This window comes from Prinia subflava, chromosome 23 (genome assembly GCF_021018805.1).
Source record: "Prinia subflava isolate CZ2003 ecotype Zambia chromosome 23, Cam_Psub_1.2, whole genome shotgun sequence".
NCBI lineage: Eukaryota > Metazoa > Chordata > Aves > Passeriformes > Cisticolidae > Prinia > Prinia subflava.
The window spans coordinates 1,346,808-1,364,354 of NC_086269.1; the positions used below are offsets into that span (position 1 = coordinate 1,346,808).

Sequence of the window (17,547 nt, forward strand, 5' to 3'; positions counted from 1 at the left end):
GTGTCCCTAACCCAGCTGAGAAATCATTTCTGTGCCCAGCCCGCGGTGAGCACACGGGCACTGAAGGGGAGCAGGGAGCATCCCCCGAAGCACCTGGAGCATCTCCCGGGGAGGAAGGAGCCTCCCGGAGCTCCCGGCGCCGCGGGGAGGATGCTCAGCCCTGCAGTGGCAAAAGAAAACATCCCCAGGGCGGCAGAGAGCGCCGGGCTGCTGCTGACCAGGGGCTTGGGACAGTGACTAACACAGGACACGGTCCTGGAGAGCCCGGGAGCGTGACAGGGACCAGACACTGCGAGGGACCAGGCACTGACTCACCCCGCTGGTTACGGGGGGAAATTCAGCTCCAGCTCCGTCCCCTGTGCACCCCACTGGCGGTACTGGGAGCTGCTGCAGTCCTGAGCCTGCCCCCAGACAGCTGAATTAATTCCCAATAATTCGTTTTGAATAATTCATTTCGAATAATTAATTTCATCCTAAAAAAAAAAAAAGAAATACTAAAAGAAAATTTAAAATAAACAAAGAAAAAAAGAAAAAAAAAAATCCCTAGAGGAATTGTCATGGAGCTGCTGTGATCCCAGGGCACCCCGCTCTCAAGGACTGGTCCCAGACCACATTTCACACCGGGTTTCCAGTAAAGACTCTCGGGGTGATAAGGAACCCGTTTCAATAGTGCCTTTCAAGGCACTTTTTGAGCTCTAAGAAGTTCTGATAACACTCCACAGCCCGGCCTTGGTTTGCCATTCTTTGTCATCGCCCCTATTTCACAGCAGCTTTAGGAAACCAGAGTTTCAGTTATGAGCCTGATAATGGTTTTTCTCAGGTCCCCAGAGCCAGAGAACTCGAGTGAGAGAAATGCTCCCAGAATTTTTCATTAAGGAAGAATTGAGCATTAATAACAACATCCAGCAACAATATCTGGGCTCAGGAACCCTTCCTGATCTCCTCCAGAAGAGCTGCAAAAACCAACTCAGCCACGTGAAACAAAAATGATTGTGGGATGCTGCACCTGCCCTGAGAATGCTGCAGCTCACCCAAACCCCTGCCAAAGAGCTGTAATTCCGCTTTCAGCAGCAGAAGAAAATGTTTCTACTTGGTTTCTGTGCGCTGGAGTAATTTCTTTGACACCTGAAGTGACGTAATTTGCAAGCCAGCCCTGCCCTCTGCGTAACTGGCTGTCAGTGGAAAGATGAAACGCAGTTCTCAGCTCCTTAGAAATCAGTATTTAATTGCCAAGGAATCCCTGTCCCTCCAATCCAGAGGCAAAACCTCGTTTGAAGGAGAGCAAATCTGGCACTGCCCTCCTGAACCCTGGCACGCACAGCAGCCCCTACAGGTGCCACCCCCGGTGTCACTCCTGCCGTGACCTTGGCACTGGCATGCAAACTCCCTCCGCCAGCCCTGGCAGTCAGGCTGCTCCTCTCTCTCTTAATTAGTGCAGCTCATTATGAGCAGAAAGCCTGGCCAGGGCCAGCTCCATCCCTGCCCTCGCCCAGCCCCAGCTCTGCAGTGCTGCTGACAGAAGTGAAAAAAAAAATTGTTTTTCTCGGTAAGCTCGACAAATGAGTCAGAAAAGTCTCAGTGAGGAGGTACTGCCGGGGAGGTACAGCCTGTACCCTCTCCTCAGTCACGTTTCAAGCCACAACCACTCGAATAATTCTGAAAATCAAACACTGGGTGCTGCCTCATAGGGAGCTGAGCTTGGCTGGCCTCAGGGAAAGGCGATTTTTAGCCAGCTCAGCTCCAGGAGACACCCAGAGCAAAAGTTCAGCTGCTTTCCAGGATTCTTCCTGAGAGGTTCACAGTGCCCAGGGCTCCCAGCAGCTTCAGGATGGGCAGAGCAGCTCTGGGGGGCTCAGGGACCTTTGGAGAGCCTGGGGAAGTGTCCCTCACCCCAAAACAATGTCCCTCACCCCAAAACGATGTCCCTCACCCCGAAACAATGTCCCTCACCCCGAAACAATGTCCCTCCCCCCCAAAACAATGTCCCTCACCCCAAAACAATGTCCCTCACCCCAAAACAATGTCCCTCACCCCAAAACAATGTCCCTCACCCCGAAACAATGTCCCTCACCCCGAAACAATGTCCCTCACCCCAAAACAATGTCCCTCCCCCCCAAAACAATGTCCCTCACCCCAAAACAATGTCCCTCCCCCCAAAACAATGTCCCTCACCCCAAAACAATGTCCCTCCCCCCAAAACAATGTCCCTCACCCCGAAACAATGTCCCTCACCCCAAAACAATGTCCCTCACCCCAAAACAACCCCTGAACCCTCCTGATTCAGGGCATCACCCCTGGTTGTCCCTCTGGGGCTCTTCCTGCCCTTGTCAGACACCGAGACCCAGCCCAGGGTGTCCCCAGGTGCAGCAGGAGGGGACAGTGCCACGTCCCCCAGGGAGCATCACCCCAGAGCTGGGGGTGACCCTGGGCTCCCCCTGTCCCGGGTGGGCGTCCTTGGCCAGGTCAGGGCCACATCCCAGCAATGTCACCACCTGTGCCACCTCCTGTGCCACCTCCTGTGCCACCTCCTGCCCAGCACAGACGTGCCACTCGCCCCGTGACTCACTGCTGGCACGGCTGCTGAGGCAGGATTTCACCCTGAAAGGGGAAAGAAATTGAAAAAAAAAATAAAATCATAAAAGCTAATTTTCTTTTTTTTCACCTTTGAGGAAGAGGAAAAGCGTGGTGGAGGATCTCGAGCATCAACAGCTGTTCTGCAGAAAATTCATTTAGTCACCGAGGTGGGGGGTGTGGAAGGTTAGATAATTGTTTCCTCTGCTCTGGCAAAACGTGAACTCATATTTTGGTTATCATAAATGGCATCTTCCCCACAGGGAAATGCATATTTCAGGTTTTAGTGTTAAATATTTCAGCTCAAAAAGCTTCTTTTCTTTTTTTTTTTTTTACTATCCAGCACTTGGGTTTCAGCTGCCACCTCTGTGTCGGTGTGAGCCCACCCAGAGTGCCCAAACCCAGCCTGTCCTGGCTCTCTGTGATGCCAAGGACCAGCCCGGGTGAGCCCGACTCACTCCTGCACACTTCAGGGAGAATTAAATTGACCTTGGGAAATTTTCATCCCAAAAGTGAAACAGCTCAAGATTTGCCCAAAAAGGGGAGGGAATCATCCGTGGCATTCCAGGAGCGGTGCCACCAGCGGCACCAACCCCACTGGGACCAGCACTGGGCTCCGGGGAGGGTCTGCTGGGGTTCCCAAACCCACCCCCAGCTCTCCTCCTCCTCCCATCCCTATTTGTGGAGAGCTGAAAGCTGCTGCACGCCGGGCATTTCACAAAAATGCAGAATCTCTCAGCTTGGAGGAGATCACAGAGCCAACAATCAACCACAGCACCCCCATAACCACCCCTAAACCGTGTCCCCAAAATCTCTTTTGGTGCAAAACCAGGCTTGGCCTGAGGCTGGAGCAGCCAATGGACCCGACAGTCCCACCCCGGCCCTGGGTTTGCCCCGAGGGTGAAATGCGCTGACAGGCAGGCAATAAATGACACCTAATAAAGGAGAAACCGAGAGCTGCCTGCTATCAGCTCCGGTTTTTAATGATCCAGGGAGCAAATGAATCACTCCAATAGCCGGCCAGGCTGGGCTTTCACCAAAACTGAAAGCTGTGTTTCAGTAAACTCGCTGGTGGCTCCGTGCGCAACCGGCCGGGTTTCGGTTTTGGGTTTTTGTTGCCCCTCTCCATTTCACAACCCCGAGGAGCCCGCGCTGGTTTCGGGATGGATTCACTGAGCCTGGGGAGTTCTGCTCCAGCTCTGGGCCCGGGGCACACAGAGGGACACCCGGGGACCAGCAGGGAAGGCTGGCACGTCACAGCCACCGAGCCCTGCCTGAGCTGACAGCACCTCCTGTGGGAAGGGGAAAAACCAGGAAAACTGGAGCTGTTCGTTTGCCTCGAGGTGTAAACTCCTGGAAAATCTTGTTCTGATGTGAGACTGATTTTTCCAGAAGCTTCTCCAGTCCCCCTGGGCAGCTCTGCCTGGTCCTGGCACACACGGGGAGCACCAGCTTGGCCTCCTGTCCCCTGAGCTCGAAGGACACCGAGGGCTGTGGAAAATGCAGAGCATTTCCTCCCTGTAGCCATCAGTGTAAATAAATCAGGGGCACTGGGAGCATCTGGGCTCTTCATTTGACTCTGGATTTTCAGCAGACCCTGCTGGACACTGCCGAGGAGTGGGGATGAAGTTCCCATCCCTCCTTCCCTGACAGCAGGGGAAGTTTGCTTCAGATCATGTTTTTTCTTCTTTTTTTTTTTTCATCTTCTTATTTTTAAACAGTGAGAGGGGTTTTCCACCATTCAGCTGCATCTTCCACTTCCTAGTTACGTCCTCCAAAGTGACAGGGAGAGCAACAACCAAACAGAGACATAAACGCCCGGTGCTGTTAATGAAGTAAATCTTCCCCAGGCTTCCACAGACAGATAAACCCCAGGGAAATTGTTGAAAATGCTCGAGGAGAGCAGTTCTGAGCAGGAGTGGAGCTGACACCTGGGCTCAGCAGGGTTTCAATAGAACTCGACTGCTTTCATAACTCAACTTCTGCCCCCACAGCAGGGAGCTGGAAATAAATGATCTCCACAGTCCTTTCCAACTCCCAGCACTCCGTGATTCCCTGATTTTCTTTGGGTCTCCATATTCAGGTTTCTGTCAGGAGAAAGAGGTTGGATCACCGGTTCTCTCTGTAAAAAAATAGAGAAAACAGAAGGAGGATCTGAACACTTCTAAAAGCCTGTGAAACCTCTGAAAAGCTCATCTGGAGGATCATTTTAAATCAAAAAACAGCAGAAAGTAAGAGAGGGAGCAGTGGAGCTGCAGCATCCCTGCAGCTCCGAGGAGGAGCCACCGTCCCCATCCCCGGCTGCGCTTTGTGGGGCAGCACAGAAACCCCAGGATTTCCAAACCCTCTGTGTGAGCACCACACAAAAATCACCCCAAAACCCCCCGGGGGGGTTGCCAGGGCAGTGCTGGCTGCAGGGCCTGGTGCTGCTGTGGGCAGTGAGTGAAGCTGGCTCTGAAATTCATCCCGGGGTCACACAGAGCTTCCGAGCAGGCCCGCTCTGATTGCCCAAACCGAGATAAGGAGTTTCTGTCTCATGACCCCTCAGCACTATAAATAGGCTGGGTTTGAGTCGCTGGTCAGAGTTTTGGTGATAAATCATGACAAAGTCAACGTTCTCCAGAAGATCCACACATTCCCCCACCCCAAAGTCATACCAGAACTAGAGAAAAGAAACTCCTCAAAGCAGCGCTTGTGCAATGAGCTGCTCAGGGCAGGAGTTGCTCAAAATTGCTTCTCTAGAAGGTTCAAAAAAAAAAAAAAAAAGAGAAAAAAGGCAGTGCAAGTGATGTTTGGGCCAATGGATTATATATTCAGGGGTTTTTTGCATACTTTTACACTTTTTTGTTGCCTGCAAAGAAACTCACCTGAGGAAACCTCGCTTGGTTCCTCAGTCCCCACTCCTGAGGCTCCAGTGCCAAGATCCCGTTGGTTTTTCTAAGGACAGTGCTGTGAGCATCATAAAATTCCTGTCAACAGCTGATTTCAGGGGAGAATAAAAGAAATGAGGATATAACTACACCTGTTTGCTCTGTGGAGTGGGAAAAGCCCGTGTGGATAATGGCAGCATCACTGACCCCACCCACGACCCCTCACACCCCTCAGAGAGGGGCTTAAAAAGGCAAAACCCATGGAAAATGGGGAATAAAGCTCAGCTCGCTCTTCTAGGTTGGCAGAGGGCACCCTGGAATTCCAGGGGGGTATTAAATTTGGATATTGCTCAGTCTCTGTTGCCTTAGGCTGCAGCAGAATTGCAGATACTGGGAGGTTTGTGTGTGTGATTCAAAAGTGCAATTATTTCTCAGTTAATTTTATCACCAAAACTGAATCTGCAGAGGGGAGGAAGTCTCCAGCACTCGATTCTTTCATGTGGCAATTCCAGACTGTTCCAGCTTAATTTGGATCACGAGGAAGTTCTGGACCTTCTAAGAACTTCTTATGTAACGCTCTCTCTGTGTCACACTGAAAGTCACATCAAAGCCCCAATGACACCAATCCGTGATTAATGACCCATTTTTGGATGAGATTAATCAGTGACATTGGTTAAATTTCCAAAGAGAAGTTTGGGATTTACCTGTTGATGTCGACGCGAGTCACACCGCGAATTCTGACCAGGGAAATATCCAACGTCACACCTCGCCAGCTGGAAAAATTCTTAAATTAAAAAAACACAAAGCAGAGCACTTGGTGCTTCAGCAGGAACTGTTACTCATCAGCGCTGGGCTGCTGAGAGGGCAGTGCCATGGCGTGAAGGCAGGGTGAAGGAAAGGCCAGCACGTCCCTACTTCCCCCACGAGCGTCACGGGCAGCAGAGCGTCCAGATCGGGAGGGATGAGAAATGGGGAATTTCTGCAGAGCAAAGAAAGAACAACACCACAGTGACGGCCTGGAAATGCAGGGGATCCTCCAAGTTATGTCCAAAATAGATGGAGCAGAAAATCACAGAATCACAGAGCACTGAGGCTGGGAAAGACCTCTGAGGTCATCGAGTCCAACCTGTGACTGATCCCTGCCTTGTCACCAGACCAGAGCACTGAGTGCCCTGTCCAGGCATTCCCTGGACACCTCCAGGGATGCTGAAACCCCTCCAGGAATGGTGAAACCCCTCCAGGAATGGTGAAACCCCTCCAGGAATGGTGAAACCCCTCCAGGGATGCTGAAAGCCCTCCAGGGACAGTGAAAGCCCTCCAGGGATGCTGAAACCCCTCCAGAGACGGTGAAACCCCTCCAGGGATGCTGAAAGCCCTCCAGGGATGCTGAAACCCCTCCAGAGATGCTGAAACCCTTCCAGGGATGCTGAAACCCCTCCAGGGACAGTGAAAGCCCTCCAGGGACAGTGAAAGCCCTCCAGGGACAGTGAAAGCCCCCATGGATGGTGCTACTCAATGTCCTTCTGTCCAAAAGCAATGTAGAGACCAAGAAGGCAAAAAAAAAAAGTAAAAATTTCTCCCATCAAACCTTGCCGAGATAAGAAAAGCCCCTTCAATTCTCAGGGTGAGGTGCCACCCTGCTCCAGTGATGGGACCCTGAGGACATCAACCCCAAACCGTGCCCAGAACCATGTCCAGGACCAGCCTTTCCTCACGGCCCATTGTGGGAGAAAGCGTTTGCCCAGGGGCTCTGTTCCAGCGCAGGAGCAGCGTTTGCTGCCCCGCTATTTCTCCTGACCCTGCCGTGTCAGGAGCCGCCGGGAGCTGGGCTAAAAGCGCCCACGAAAAGCTTTTGAGCAACGCGCCCTCCTCCCTGAAGCGATCTCCTTGGCACAGCCCAGAGCTGTTTCCTGCAGGCGCAGCCCCGCAGCCCCCGGACACTCTTTAGGAAAAGCTGTTTTGTTCATTGATGAAGCTCGGCGCGTAGTAGCGCGGCCGCCGCCTTTCCACAGCGCTCAGCAGGGCTGAGTCATAGCAAAACCGCCCCGCGAGGTCCGTACGAGGCGGGGGAAGCGCAGGTAAACACAGCCCCGAGCGCACCGCAGCTTCCTCTGCGGAACGGGCACGGCCGCCTGACGCTGCTGCCAGCCCCGGGCACCGCGGGCACCGCGGGCACCGGGAGCCGCGACACGCCCGGGGCTCAGGTGTGACCTCACGGAGAGCCGGGGCGGGCTCAGGTGGGACTTCACGGAGAGCCCGGGGCTGGCGGGCACGCCCGGGGCTCAGGTGTGACCTCACGGAGAGCCCGGGGCTGGCGGGCACGCCCGGGGCTCAGGTGTGACTTCACGGAGAGCCCGGGGCGGGCGGGCGGGCACGCCCCGGGGCTCAGGTGTGACTTCACGGAGAGCCGGGGCGGGCTCAGGTGTGACTTCACGGAGAGCCCGGGGCGGGCGGGCACGCCCGGGGCTCAGGTGTGACTTCACGGAGAGCCGGGGCGGCTCGGAAGCAGGGGAGTGTGGAAATGAGCGCTCGGCTGCTGGGCAGGGTGGAAGGAGGCTCCCGGCGCCGCGGGGCTGCTCCAGCTCCTGCCTGCCTAACACCCCTGGGTTAGATGCTAGGAAAAAAAAGTTTTACCGAGTGATAAAACCACTGGAATCGTGGTGGAGTCACCATCCCTGGGTGTGTTTAAAGAAAGATTGGATGTGGCTCTCGGTGTCATGGTTTAGTTGAGGTGTTAGGGCTGGGTTGGACTTGATGATCTTGAGTTCTCTTCCAACCTGATGGTTCTGCTCTCTTCTCCTCTTCTTCTCCTCTTCTTCTCCTCTTCTTCTCCTCTTCTTCTCCTCTCCTCTCCTCTCCTCTCCTCTCCTCTCCTCTCCTCTCCTCTCCTCTCCTCTCCTCTCCTCTCCTCTCCTCTCCTCTCCTCTCCTCTCCTCTCCATCCTCCCCTGAAGGCAGCGGGATCAGCTCCAGGATTTGAGGGTCCAGGATTTCACAATCCAACCTCACAGTTCAGCTCCCGTGCCCTGGTGGAGCTCCAGCAGCCACCCAGATCTTGGCACTGAAGATTTATTGACCCCTGGCAGGTTCAAATTAATGCAAAAGAAGCAAAACCCTGTCCCCGTGTGGGATCCCAGGGAAAGGTGGGATCCTGCCTGAGGAATTGAGTTTAGGATTAATTTTTTCCGAGCTTTCTGCCCTTCTCCTTTCAGAGGAATTCTGCTGACAGCCAAGGGGAAAAACCCCATGGGGAAGAAAAATGGGCCACCAAAAACATCACCCAGGCCGTGATTCAGCTGCACTGATGTCCCTGCAAGGATTCCCCAGGAGCAGCTTCCCCTTCACCTCTGGAAGAGGCAACACCACAGAAAAAAAAGGAGAACAAATCACAAAATCCCACACTTTCCCTGCCTCGGACTCTCCAGCTGCTGCTGTTTCATCCCCTTTGCTCTTACACGTGTGCATGCCAACCATTCCTCTCTCCTGCTCCTAAAAATAAAGTTAAAAACTCTCAGTATGCAGGAACAAACAATACTTTGCATTTTTTTCCAGCTTTTTTCCAGCAATAAATTCCCTCTCCGAGGTTCACAAAGTCAACTTGAAAGAAGATCATTGTGATGAAGGAGATAAGAATTTAAGGGATTTTTTTCCCTAATGGAGGGAATCTTCCCTACTGGGAAGAAGGAGCTCTTTTAAAATAACATGAGGGATTTCAAAGAAAATCCCCTGATTTCAGAAAAGCCAAATTTATCTCTCCTCTCACTTTCTTGGCTGCCAAATTCCTGAATAAATAAGTGAAATCTTTATCCCAAGGAAGCAGGGGGTGTGGGCTAAAATAGATACAGAAAGAGAGGAGAAAAGAGAGGAAAATGGGGAGACGTCACAGGAATTCTCTGCTGCTCCGAAGGGACACTTTTATCTCAGCTGGGACAATAGGTCCAGCTAAGACAGGACACGCTGCTGCTTGGATGCGGCTTGTGTCCATTTCTAGGAAACAAAATAAGATTTAAAAGCCTGGGAGATGAATTTTTGTGACCTGCTCATGCATTTTAAGACCAGGCATCAAAGCGGTGGCACAAATCCTGATCCTGCCCCGGAGGATCCACAAGGGACCAGAGCACGGCTGGAATTCTCTGCTGGGATCCTCTGGTCCCCTTGGCATCCAGCTGATATTTGGGAGCACAAACTGAGCTGGCTGAGCAAAATTCACATTGCCTTCAGCTGACAGGTGCATTAATTGAAAAAAAACCCAACCCAAACGAATTAAAAATGAAGATTTCAGGTGATGATGTGTGTTTGCAGATTAGAATGCCAAAGGAGGAGACAGAGAATTTGTACAGTTCATGAAAAGCAATTCTGCTGAGTGATGCTTGCTGCAGGTTTGGTACTGAGATTTAAAAGTAGCAACACTTTTTTTTTTCCCCATACAACATTGATCTAAAAATAAAAAATGGAACTGATAGAATAAAATAACCTCATACAGCACCTCAGCTTCTTTGTGTGTCTTTGGAGCTTTCCTCCTCAGCCACAGCTAAATTTACAAGAAACAAGCAATGTAAAAAAAAAAAAAAAAAAATTGCAGAGTCTAAGCACAAAAAAATTGATGGGGTGTGAGGAGAGGAGGGGGGTCAAAGAACAGGAAACCCAAGTTGACGGGAACCCAAGTGACATTTGGGCTTAATGAATGACTTAAAACCCCAATATTGCTCGCCAGGAAATGGGGAGAGGAAATGGAGCGATGTTTTGAGAGTATAAATGAGGGGCTCCATCAAGGTGACAGCTGCAGATCTGCCTGGTGCCCTCCCGTGGGACCCTCCCAGGAGCTGCAGAGAGGGGAGCAGCCCTTCCCCACAGCATGAGGAGCTGCTCGGGGGGCTCAGCCCTGCCCCTGCCCCTGCTGCTGCTGCTGCTGCTGCTGCTGCTGCTGCTGGGCACCGCGCCCGCCCGCGCCCAGCCCGCCTGCCTCCGCTTCCCCGAGCTCCTGCCCGCCAAGCTCAAAGAGCTCAGGGTCAAGTTTGAGGAAATCAGGGATTATTTTGTAAGTATCGCCGCCTTTGCCGTCGCGTTTCGCGTCTCTGGCGGAGCGCTGGGGTCTGGAGGAGGGGGAAGCGCTTCCTCCCGGCAGAGATGATTCTGCTGGGTTGTGCTGGGGGTGAGCAGGAGCAGCGCGGTCTCGCTGCTCACTCACAGAAAATCTGCCGGGCTTTTCTTCCTACTTTCATTGTTAATGAGCTCGAGATTTCATAATGAACCTCTGCAAACCTCTCCAGCCAAGCTTCCCCTGAAATGTTGCAAACCAAGCTAATCACTGAATTAATAGGAAGGAAATCGTTTTTTCTTCGGGGCAACAAGGTCCAGCCCTGCTGAAGCCACTGCCAGGTGAAAAGGGAAATATTCGCTGCAGATTTTTTTTCTTTGAAAGAACCACAAAACCTGCACAGGGTTTTTTTATGAGTGGGGGAGCCCAGCAGTCACTGAACACCTTTCGTGGTGCCTGTGCAAGGTCCCTGCTCAGCATCAGGAGCCTCAGGGCTGCTGAGCAAACAGCACTCGATGCTCTCAGAGCATCTGCCACAGCCTCAGCACTGCCAGAGGTGCCTGCTCACAGCCCCGTTACTGCTTTAGTCCTTATCAAAGCGTTTCAGCAACAAAACAAGGTAATTCTCCAGATTAAACCTCAAGCTAATCTCACGGCTTGTATTTGTCAAACAAACCCAGCCAAGATTTCAGGTGCAGAGCTGGCTGTCAATCTCCCAGGTAACGTTGGGAAGGAATATTTTTAACCTCTCAGGGCAGCTTTTAAGCCTTGAAAGCTTTGGGTGGTGCCAGCCCATCCCACTGCAGTTGAGTCAAACTCCCGTTTTCCCCATCAGCTGGAGGCTTGCAGGGATAACCAAACCAGGGGGATTGAGCCCTCCTGCCCTGGCAGAGAGGCTGGGGAGGCTCCCAGGGGCTGCCAGGGCTCTGGAACCTCTCTGGAGAGCTTTGCTGTCTGCAGCAGCACCCTCAGACAGCAACACCCTGCGAGAGGGAGCGGCTCCAGCGCAGCCCCGGGAGTTTCACATTAACAAATTCAATGGCACCAGAGTTGTGATTTCATTTTCTTGCTGGCCTGACCCAACCCTTGTGCTGTGAGGTTGTGGACCAGAGTGTTCCTCTGCCTGGTGTCTCTGTGCTCTGCTCACCCCCGGGTGCCCTTTGCCGCAGGGAGACCCTAAATGCAAACGAGGGAAGGATCATTTGTTAGGGCAAATGGAAAGGGTTGCCTGCCTGCCTGGAAAAGCTCATTTTTCAATTCCATCCTCCCCCAGCAATCAAAGGATGAGGACCTCAGCATCCAACTGCTCAGCTCTGACCTGCTGGAGGAATTCAAGGTAAGAATCTCATTCCCCTGCGACTTCCTCCTCCTTCCCCATCCTTGGGCAGGCGTTTCATAAGAAGGGGAAGCTGGCTGGAGTCTGGGGCATGTGCTGCTGTCACGCCAGGCTGGCTGTGCCACCCTGCAGGGACACGTGTGGCTGTGGCGGGGCTGGCACCGGCTCCCGCTGCGGCCAGCACTGCCCCCACACCCAGGTCTGGATTGTCCAAACCCCCAAACCCATCTCTGCTTTGTCCAAACCCAAGCCCATCTCTGGTTTGTCCAAGCCCACCCCCAGCTCTGGTGGCTGTCCCCAACCCTCTTTCCCCCGCTGTCCCCAGGGGAGCCTGGGCTGCCAGTCGGTGTCGGAGATGATGGGATTCTACATGGAGGAGGTGCTGCCCAGCGCCATGAGGAGCAGCACCCAGCACCAGCACAGCGTGGGCGACCTGGGCAACCTCCTGCTGAGCCTGCGAGCCATGATGAGGCGCTGTGTGAGTGGGGCTCAGCAGCACCGGGACCCTGCCGGGCGGGCAGGGGGTGTCCAGGGGCAGGGCAGGTCTGGGGGGCAGGAGCAGGGATCCAGGCAGGCTCCAGGGTGGGTTTTGCTCTCCTCAGCTCAGGGATGGGATGCAGGGATCCAGGCAGGCTCCAGGGTGGGTTTGTGTCTCTCCTCAGCTCAGGGATGATGGAGCAGGGACCCAGACAGGCTCCAGGGTGGGTTTGAGCTCTCCTCAGCTCAGGGATGGGATGCAGGGATCCAGGCAGGCTCCAGGGTGGGTTTGTGCTCACCTCAGCTCAGGGATGATGGAGCAGGGATCCAGGCAGGCTCCAGGGTGGGTTTGAGCTCTCCTCAGCTCAGGGATGATGGAGCAGGGATCCAGGCAGGCTCCAGGGTGGGTTTGTGCTCACCTCAGCTCAGGGATGGGATGCAGGGATCCAGGCAGGCTCCAGGGTGGGTTTGTGCTCACCTCAGCTCAGGGATGGGATGCAGGGATCCAGGCAGGCTCCAGGGTGGGTTTGTGTCTCTCCTCAGCTCAGGGATGATGCAGGAGCAGGGACTCAGGCAGGCTCCAGGGTGGGTTTTGCTCTCCTCAGCTCAGGGATGATGGAGCAGGGATCCAGGCAGGCTCCAGGGTGGGTTTTGCTCTCCTCAGCTCAGGGATGATGGAGCAGGGATCCAGGCAGGCTCCAGGGTGGGTTTGAGCTTTCCTCAGCTCAGGGATGGGATGCAGGGATCCAGGCAGGCTCCAGGGTGGGTTTGAGCTCTCCTCAGCTCAGGGATGGGATGCAGGAGCGTTACATGCAGCCAACCCTGCAAATCAGAGCCTGCCTGAGGAGACAAAGGAGGGCAGGATCTGTCCCTTGCCTGGGTGTTGGAGCTGCTGAAGTCACACCTGGTGTGGCCGTGAGCCCCTCACTGCAGGCAGGTGGGACAAACCCTGTCCCACCCCAGGAGCTGGTGTCCCCTGGGGTGGCAGCAGGGACACAGGGCTGGGGACAGGCTGAGAGCCCAGGCTGGGGTCACTCCAGGCTCCTTCCATCAGGTGAGAACCAGCTGGAATTACTGCCCTGTGGCCACAAAGGGACAGGAGGAGGGGACAGCCACACCTGGGGCTGGGGAGGAAGCCCTGGGGCTGAGGCTCGTGTCCCTTTGTGTCCCTTTGCAGCACAAATTCTTCACGTGCGAGGACAGGAGCAAGAGCATGAAGAGCATCAAGGAGACCTTCACCAAGGTAAGGCCACGGGCAGGGGCTGGGCTGGCAGGGCAGAAACCTTAGAGGGGAGAAGAGGATCCAAAAAACTCTTAAATCACACAAAACCTGGCAGCAGAGGAATCCAGAGAGCGATGGGTGAAGGGAGGGAGCTCTGGAATCCCCAGGGGATTGGGCAGGGGAGCTGGGGGTGCCCACGGAAGGGGGATTTGTGCAGGCAAAATCCCATCACAGTCTGTGGCAGCCACACTGAACACAGCCGGCTCTCCCTGCAGATGAACAGCAACGGGATCTACAAGGCCATGGGGGAGTTTGACATCTTCATCAACTACATCGAAAAATATTTAACAATGAAGAGAAGGAACTGAGATCACCCCTGCGTCTGCATTTTCCACACCAGATCCTGCTACTTGTTCAAAATCACTTTAGGCTGCAAGAGCTCAAATTAAGTTATCTCAAGGTTCAGGTCAAGAGCTGCAGGTCAATAACTTCCAGCTTAATATTGTATTTAAGAGTTATTTTTTTAATAGTTGAATTTATTATTTATTACTTCTAATACCTCAGTGTTGATGTTTACAGTATGTTTTGAATGGTGAGCTTGTAAATTACTATTTATTGTTCAGTATTTTAATATGGTTTATCGCAGTGCTATTTTATTCATAGCTTCAAAACACCCAAAGCAGCATTTTTCTAGAGGGCAGACGATGAGCTGAGCTTATCCCAAGTGAATTCCACTCCTGATGAGGAGCAAGGCCAGCTCTGAGCTCGACAAAATTTAATTTTAGGCAAATGACCCTCTACTCATGTCCTATATCTCTATTTATTAATTCAATCAGGTGGTTTTACCTTTAGGAGGAGAAAAAGCCACAGCTACAGCTTGGTTGACTCCACTTTAGACTCCAGCCTGTAGATTGGACCAGAGTTTTAAAATTATTAATATTTAAGTAGTAATATTAGTAATATTAAAATTAAAAATTTAAAAAATTAGTGATAGGAATGAAATGTTTGGTTCTAATAGAGCCTGACTTAAATATTGCTCAGTGTCTGCCCTCCAGAGCTGCTGTGTTGGCCACTCTGCACTTTCCAAAATTAACCTTACTATTGTCCAGTCTCTGATTGGGTTTTAGTCGCTGTTTCACTGCTGTCACTTTTCTTTTAGAAGTTAGAGGATTTTTAATTAACCACCATTTTAAGGTGGCTCGGGTAATTTGCATTCAAATCCAGGGAGCTGCTCCCGCGCTGATGGTGGGATTGGGTTTTTAATCCCCACGAGCAGCGGGAGCAGCTTTGGGTGCCCCAAAAGGGGCTGAATTCTCACCCCGGCTGAGCCAGGGGAAAACGCCACAGGAGAAGTTTTACTTCTAATATTTAGAAGTGGAAGGGCCCCCAGCTGATGAAACGCTGCCAGTTTGGTGTTTGCTGTGAGAGGAGAGGTTATTTACTCCGAATTTATTTACTCTGGATTTATTTACTCCGGATTTGCTCTTTGTGGACATTGCTGGTGGCAGCCTGCCCCAGGGGAATCGGACAATCCGGAATATCCAACTGCAAATCCAGGAGTGCTGCTCCACAGGTCGCTGCTCCTCGGGCTCAAGGGCAGCCAAAGACTGTAAAACTTAAATTAAGCTTCTTACCAGGGCTTAGGCTCCCCTTGAGCCAACTCTGTGCTTGTTTTGTCCCTCCAAACCCCTTCGATGCTGTGGGAGAGGCAAGGACAGCCCTGGAGCCAGGGACGACCTCAGCTCTTCTCACGGGTTCTGTGGCTGGGTGGACTTTTCCTATTTATCTGTACAGAAAGAAATCCTTTATTTTTGCTAATAAAGATTCCTTGATGAAGGCAGCCTCTGTCCCTCTGTCCCTCTGTCCCTCTGTCCCTCTGTCCCCCTGTCCCGTTAGCAGGGCTGTGCAGCAGCTGCAGGGCAGGGATGCTGTGCCCGCTCTGGGGGTCCCGCAGATCCAGGGGGGAAGGACCACCGGGGAAACCCGGCTGGTGTTAACGACCAGGGAAGAGAGAAAAACCTGAGGAATTCAAAAGCAGATTCCTCACCGAGTACCTGCCACTGAGCTCTGGGAGCAGGGGAACCCGGCGGGAGGAGCAGTCCCTGAACCATCCCCGCTGTGCCCCTGCAGCATTTCCCATCGCTGGGGCTCTGTCCGCAGCAGTGGAGGATGCACGGCTTAAAAAAACAGGGGAAAAACTCAAATGGCAGCTTGGAGAGCTGGGAGATCCAGGGCACCCTCACAAATGGTCCAGGGGATGTAATTCCATGCAGAATCCTGGCACCAGCACCTCTCCAGGCTGCACCCTGCCCTGTGTGGGGTGTGGGCAGCAGCTCTGCAGATCCCCGGGCTCTCAGCATCAACCAAGCCCAAAATATCAGTGTTTGTGGGGAAAAAAGCACCGTCACCCCCAGCCCTTGGCTCCTGCTGCCTCCCCAAAAGCTGCTGTGAGCTCCAGGGCTCAGAGCCCCGGTGCTGATGCAGTTCCTGCCAATCTCAGTGGCAGTCTGGGTGTTACAGTAAGAGCACGACGCCGTGGCAGAGATCAAAGGTGGTGGTTTCTGGTTTTGTTACCCCACAGAAGTTGGGTTTCCTTGCTGGGTATCCTCCCCTGAGAGCTCTGCCTGCTCAGCAGCCCCAGCCCTGAGAGCCTCGATCTCCTCCCGACCTGGCTGCTCCTGCTCTGCCCCAGGCTGGGCTCCCCCAGCCCAGACCCTGCATCTCCCCCCGGGGCTGCCTCCTCTTTCTGCTGCTTCTGCTTTTGCTTTTTTCCCTCTTCAGAAGCTTTTCTCAAAGCCACGAGCAGCCAGTGCTGTTCTTGCTGTGGGAAGTGATCAACTTTCTTCAGCAGCAGCGTGAGGAGGGCAAATCCCAGCTGAACACCCGGGTGGAAGTGTCCCCTGCACACAGCAGGACAGACAGACAGACAGACAGACAGACTCCTGTCATGTACGGGCACTGGGGAACCAAACCTCACTGGCCTCTTTCTTGGACCAGGAAAATCTTGTCTCTTGTCACGAGGAAGATGAGACCCTTCAGCCTCCCGGGGTGCCACAAAGCCCAGGGACGAGCCTTGAGGTGATAGGAGGGACCAAAAGGGGAGAAATTAAAACTCCCCTCAGCTGCTCAGGGGTGAAGGTTCAAGGCTTCAGCACCACCAGTTCTCATTTTCTGCCTTGTGACCTGCTGCCTTTGGCCTCTTGGCAGGGTCTCTCCACCATTTCATCACACTCTGAAGCAACCAAACCATCTCCTTTGCTCCAGAGCTGGACTACAAGGTTCCTTTCCTGGCAGCAACACCAAATTCACTTTTTTTTCTGAGCTGAAACTTGGTTTCCTGACTCTTTTGCAATGCTGAGCCCAGCTGCTGCCACTGGCACATCTCACACACCTTCTCTCAACCTGCTGGCTCTCATTTTCAGAGCATTGAGGAACAGCTTTGCCTTTTCTGGTTGGAAAAGGCGCTGCAAAAAGCCCAGAGCAGGATTCCTGTGGGCCTCTAACACCCTGATGGTGCAATTTGTGCAGAGAACCTTACTCTGAGCAAAAATTCACATCTTGTTCTTCTGCTTTTACAGGCAGGTTTCCATCAGCACCTCTCATTTTACAGCCAGCCCTCGGCAGGATCCCTGCAGCCCCAGGCCTGAGCAAGCCTGATGCCAGCGGGTCATCCATAAATCCAAATTTTCTGAGCATTAAACAATTTAGCCACGAGGAGGGCAAAGAAATCCTGACATCCCCCTGATGTGCCTGGTGCTAATTCTGAGGAAAATACAACCATCAACTGATTCTGCATGGAATTTTTGCCTTTTTTGAGTTATCCATCTCACCAGGAGCTGTTCCCAGGGTACAAACCAACCCAAGGGCAGAGGGGCAACCGAGCCAAAGCCTCCTTGGCCAAGAGGAGGAGGCAGCAGCCCCAGAGAAGCTCTGCAAGCCCTGAGAGCCCAGGTACGAAAAAAAACAACTCTCAGCAGTGAATTAGGGCAACAAGCAGTAAATAATCCTCACCAGCACACAAAACAAAGGGCAGC

The 17,547-nt window shown here is 53.1% G+C and overlaps 1 protein-coding gene across 1 annotated transcript; it reads left to right on the forward strand.

The window, feature by feature from the left end:
* Positions 1-9,670: 9,670 nt before the first annotated feature.
* IL10 (interleukin 10) lies at positions 9,671-14,160 on the forward strand. Its single transcript, XM_063418362.1, has 5 exons — positions 9,671-10,478; positions 11,752-11,814; positions 12,140-12,292; positions 13,469-13,534; positions 13,789-14,160. The coding sequence occupies exons 1-5, from the start codon at positions 10,296-10,298 to the stop codon at positions 13,879-13,881; spliced, it is 558 nt and encodes a 185-aa protein (XP_063274432.1). The 5' UTR covers positions 9,671-10,295; the 3' UTR covers positions 13,882-14,160.
* The last annotated feature ends 3,387 nt before the right edge of the window (positions 14,161-17,547 follow it).

Coding starts and splice junctions, on each gene's coding strand:
- IL10 (XM_063418362.1), top strand. CDS start 10,296: ATGAGGAGCTGCTCGGGGGGCTCAGCCCTGCCCCTGCCCCTGCTGCTG. Junction 10,479..11,751: donor AGGAAATCAGGGATTATTTT/GTAAGTATCGCC, acceptor ATCCTCCCCCAG/CAATCAAAGGATGAGGACCT. Junction 11,815..12,139: donor ACCTGCTGGAGGAATTCAAG/GTAAGAATCTCA, acceptor CGCTGTCCCCAG/GGGAGCCTGGGCTGCCAGTC.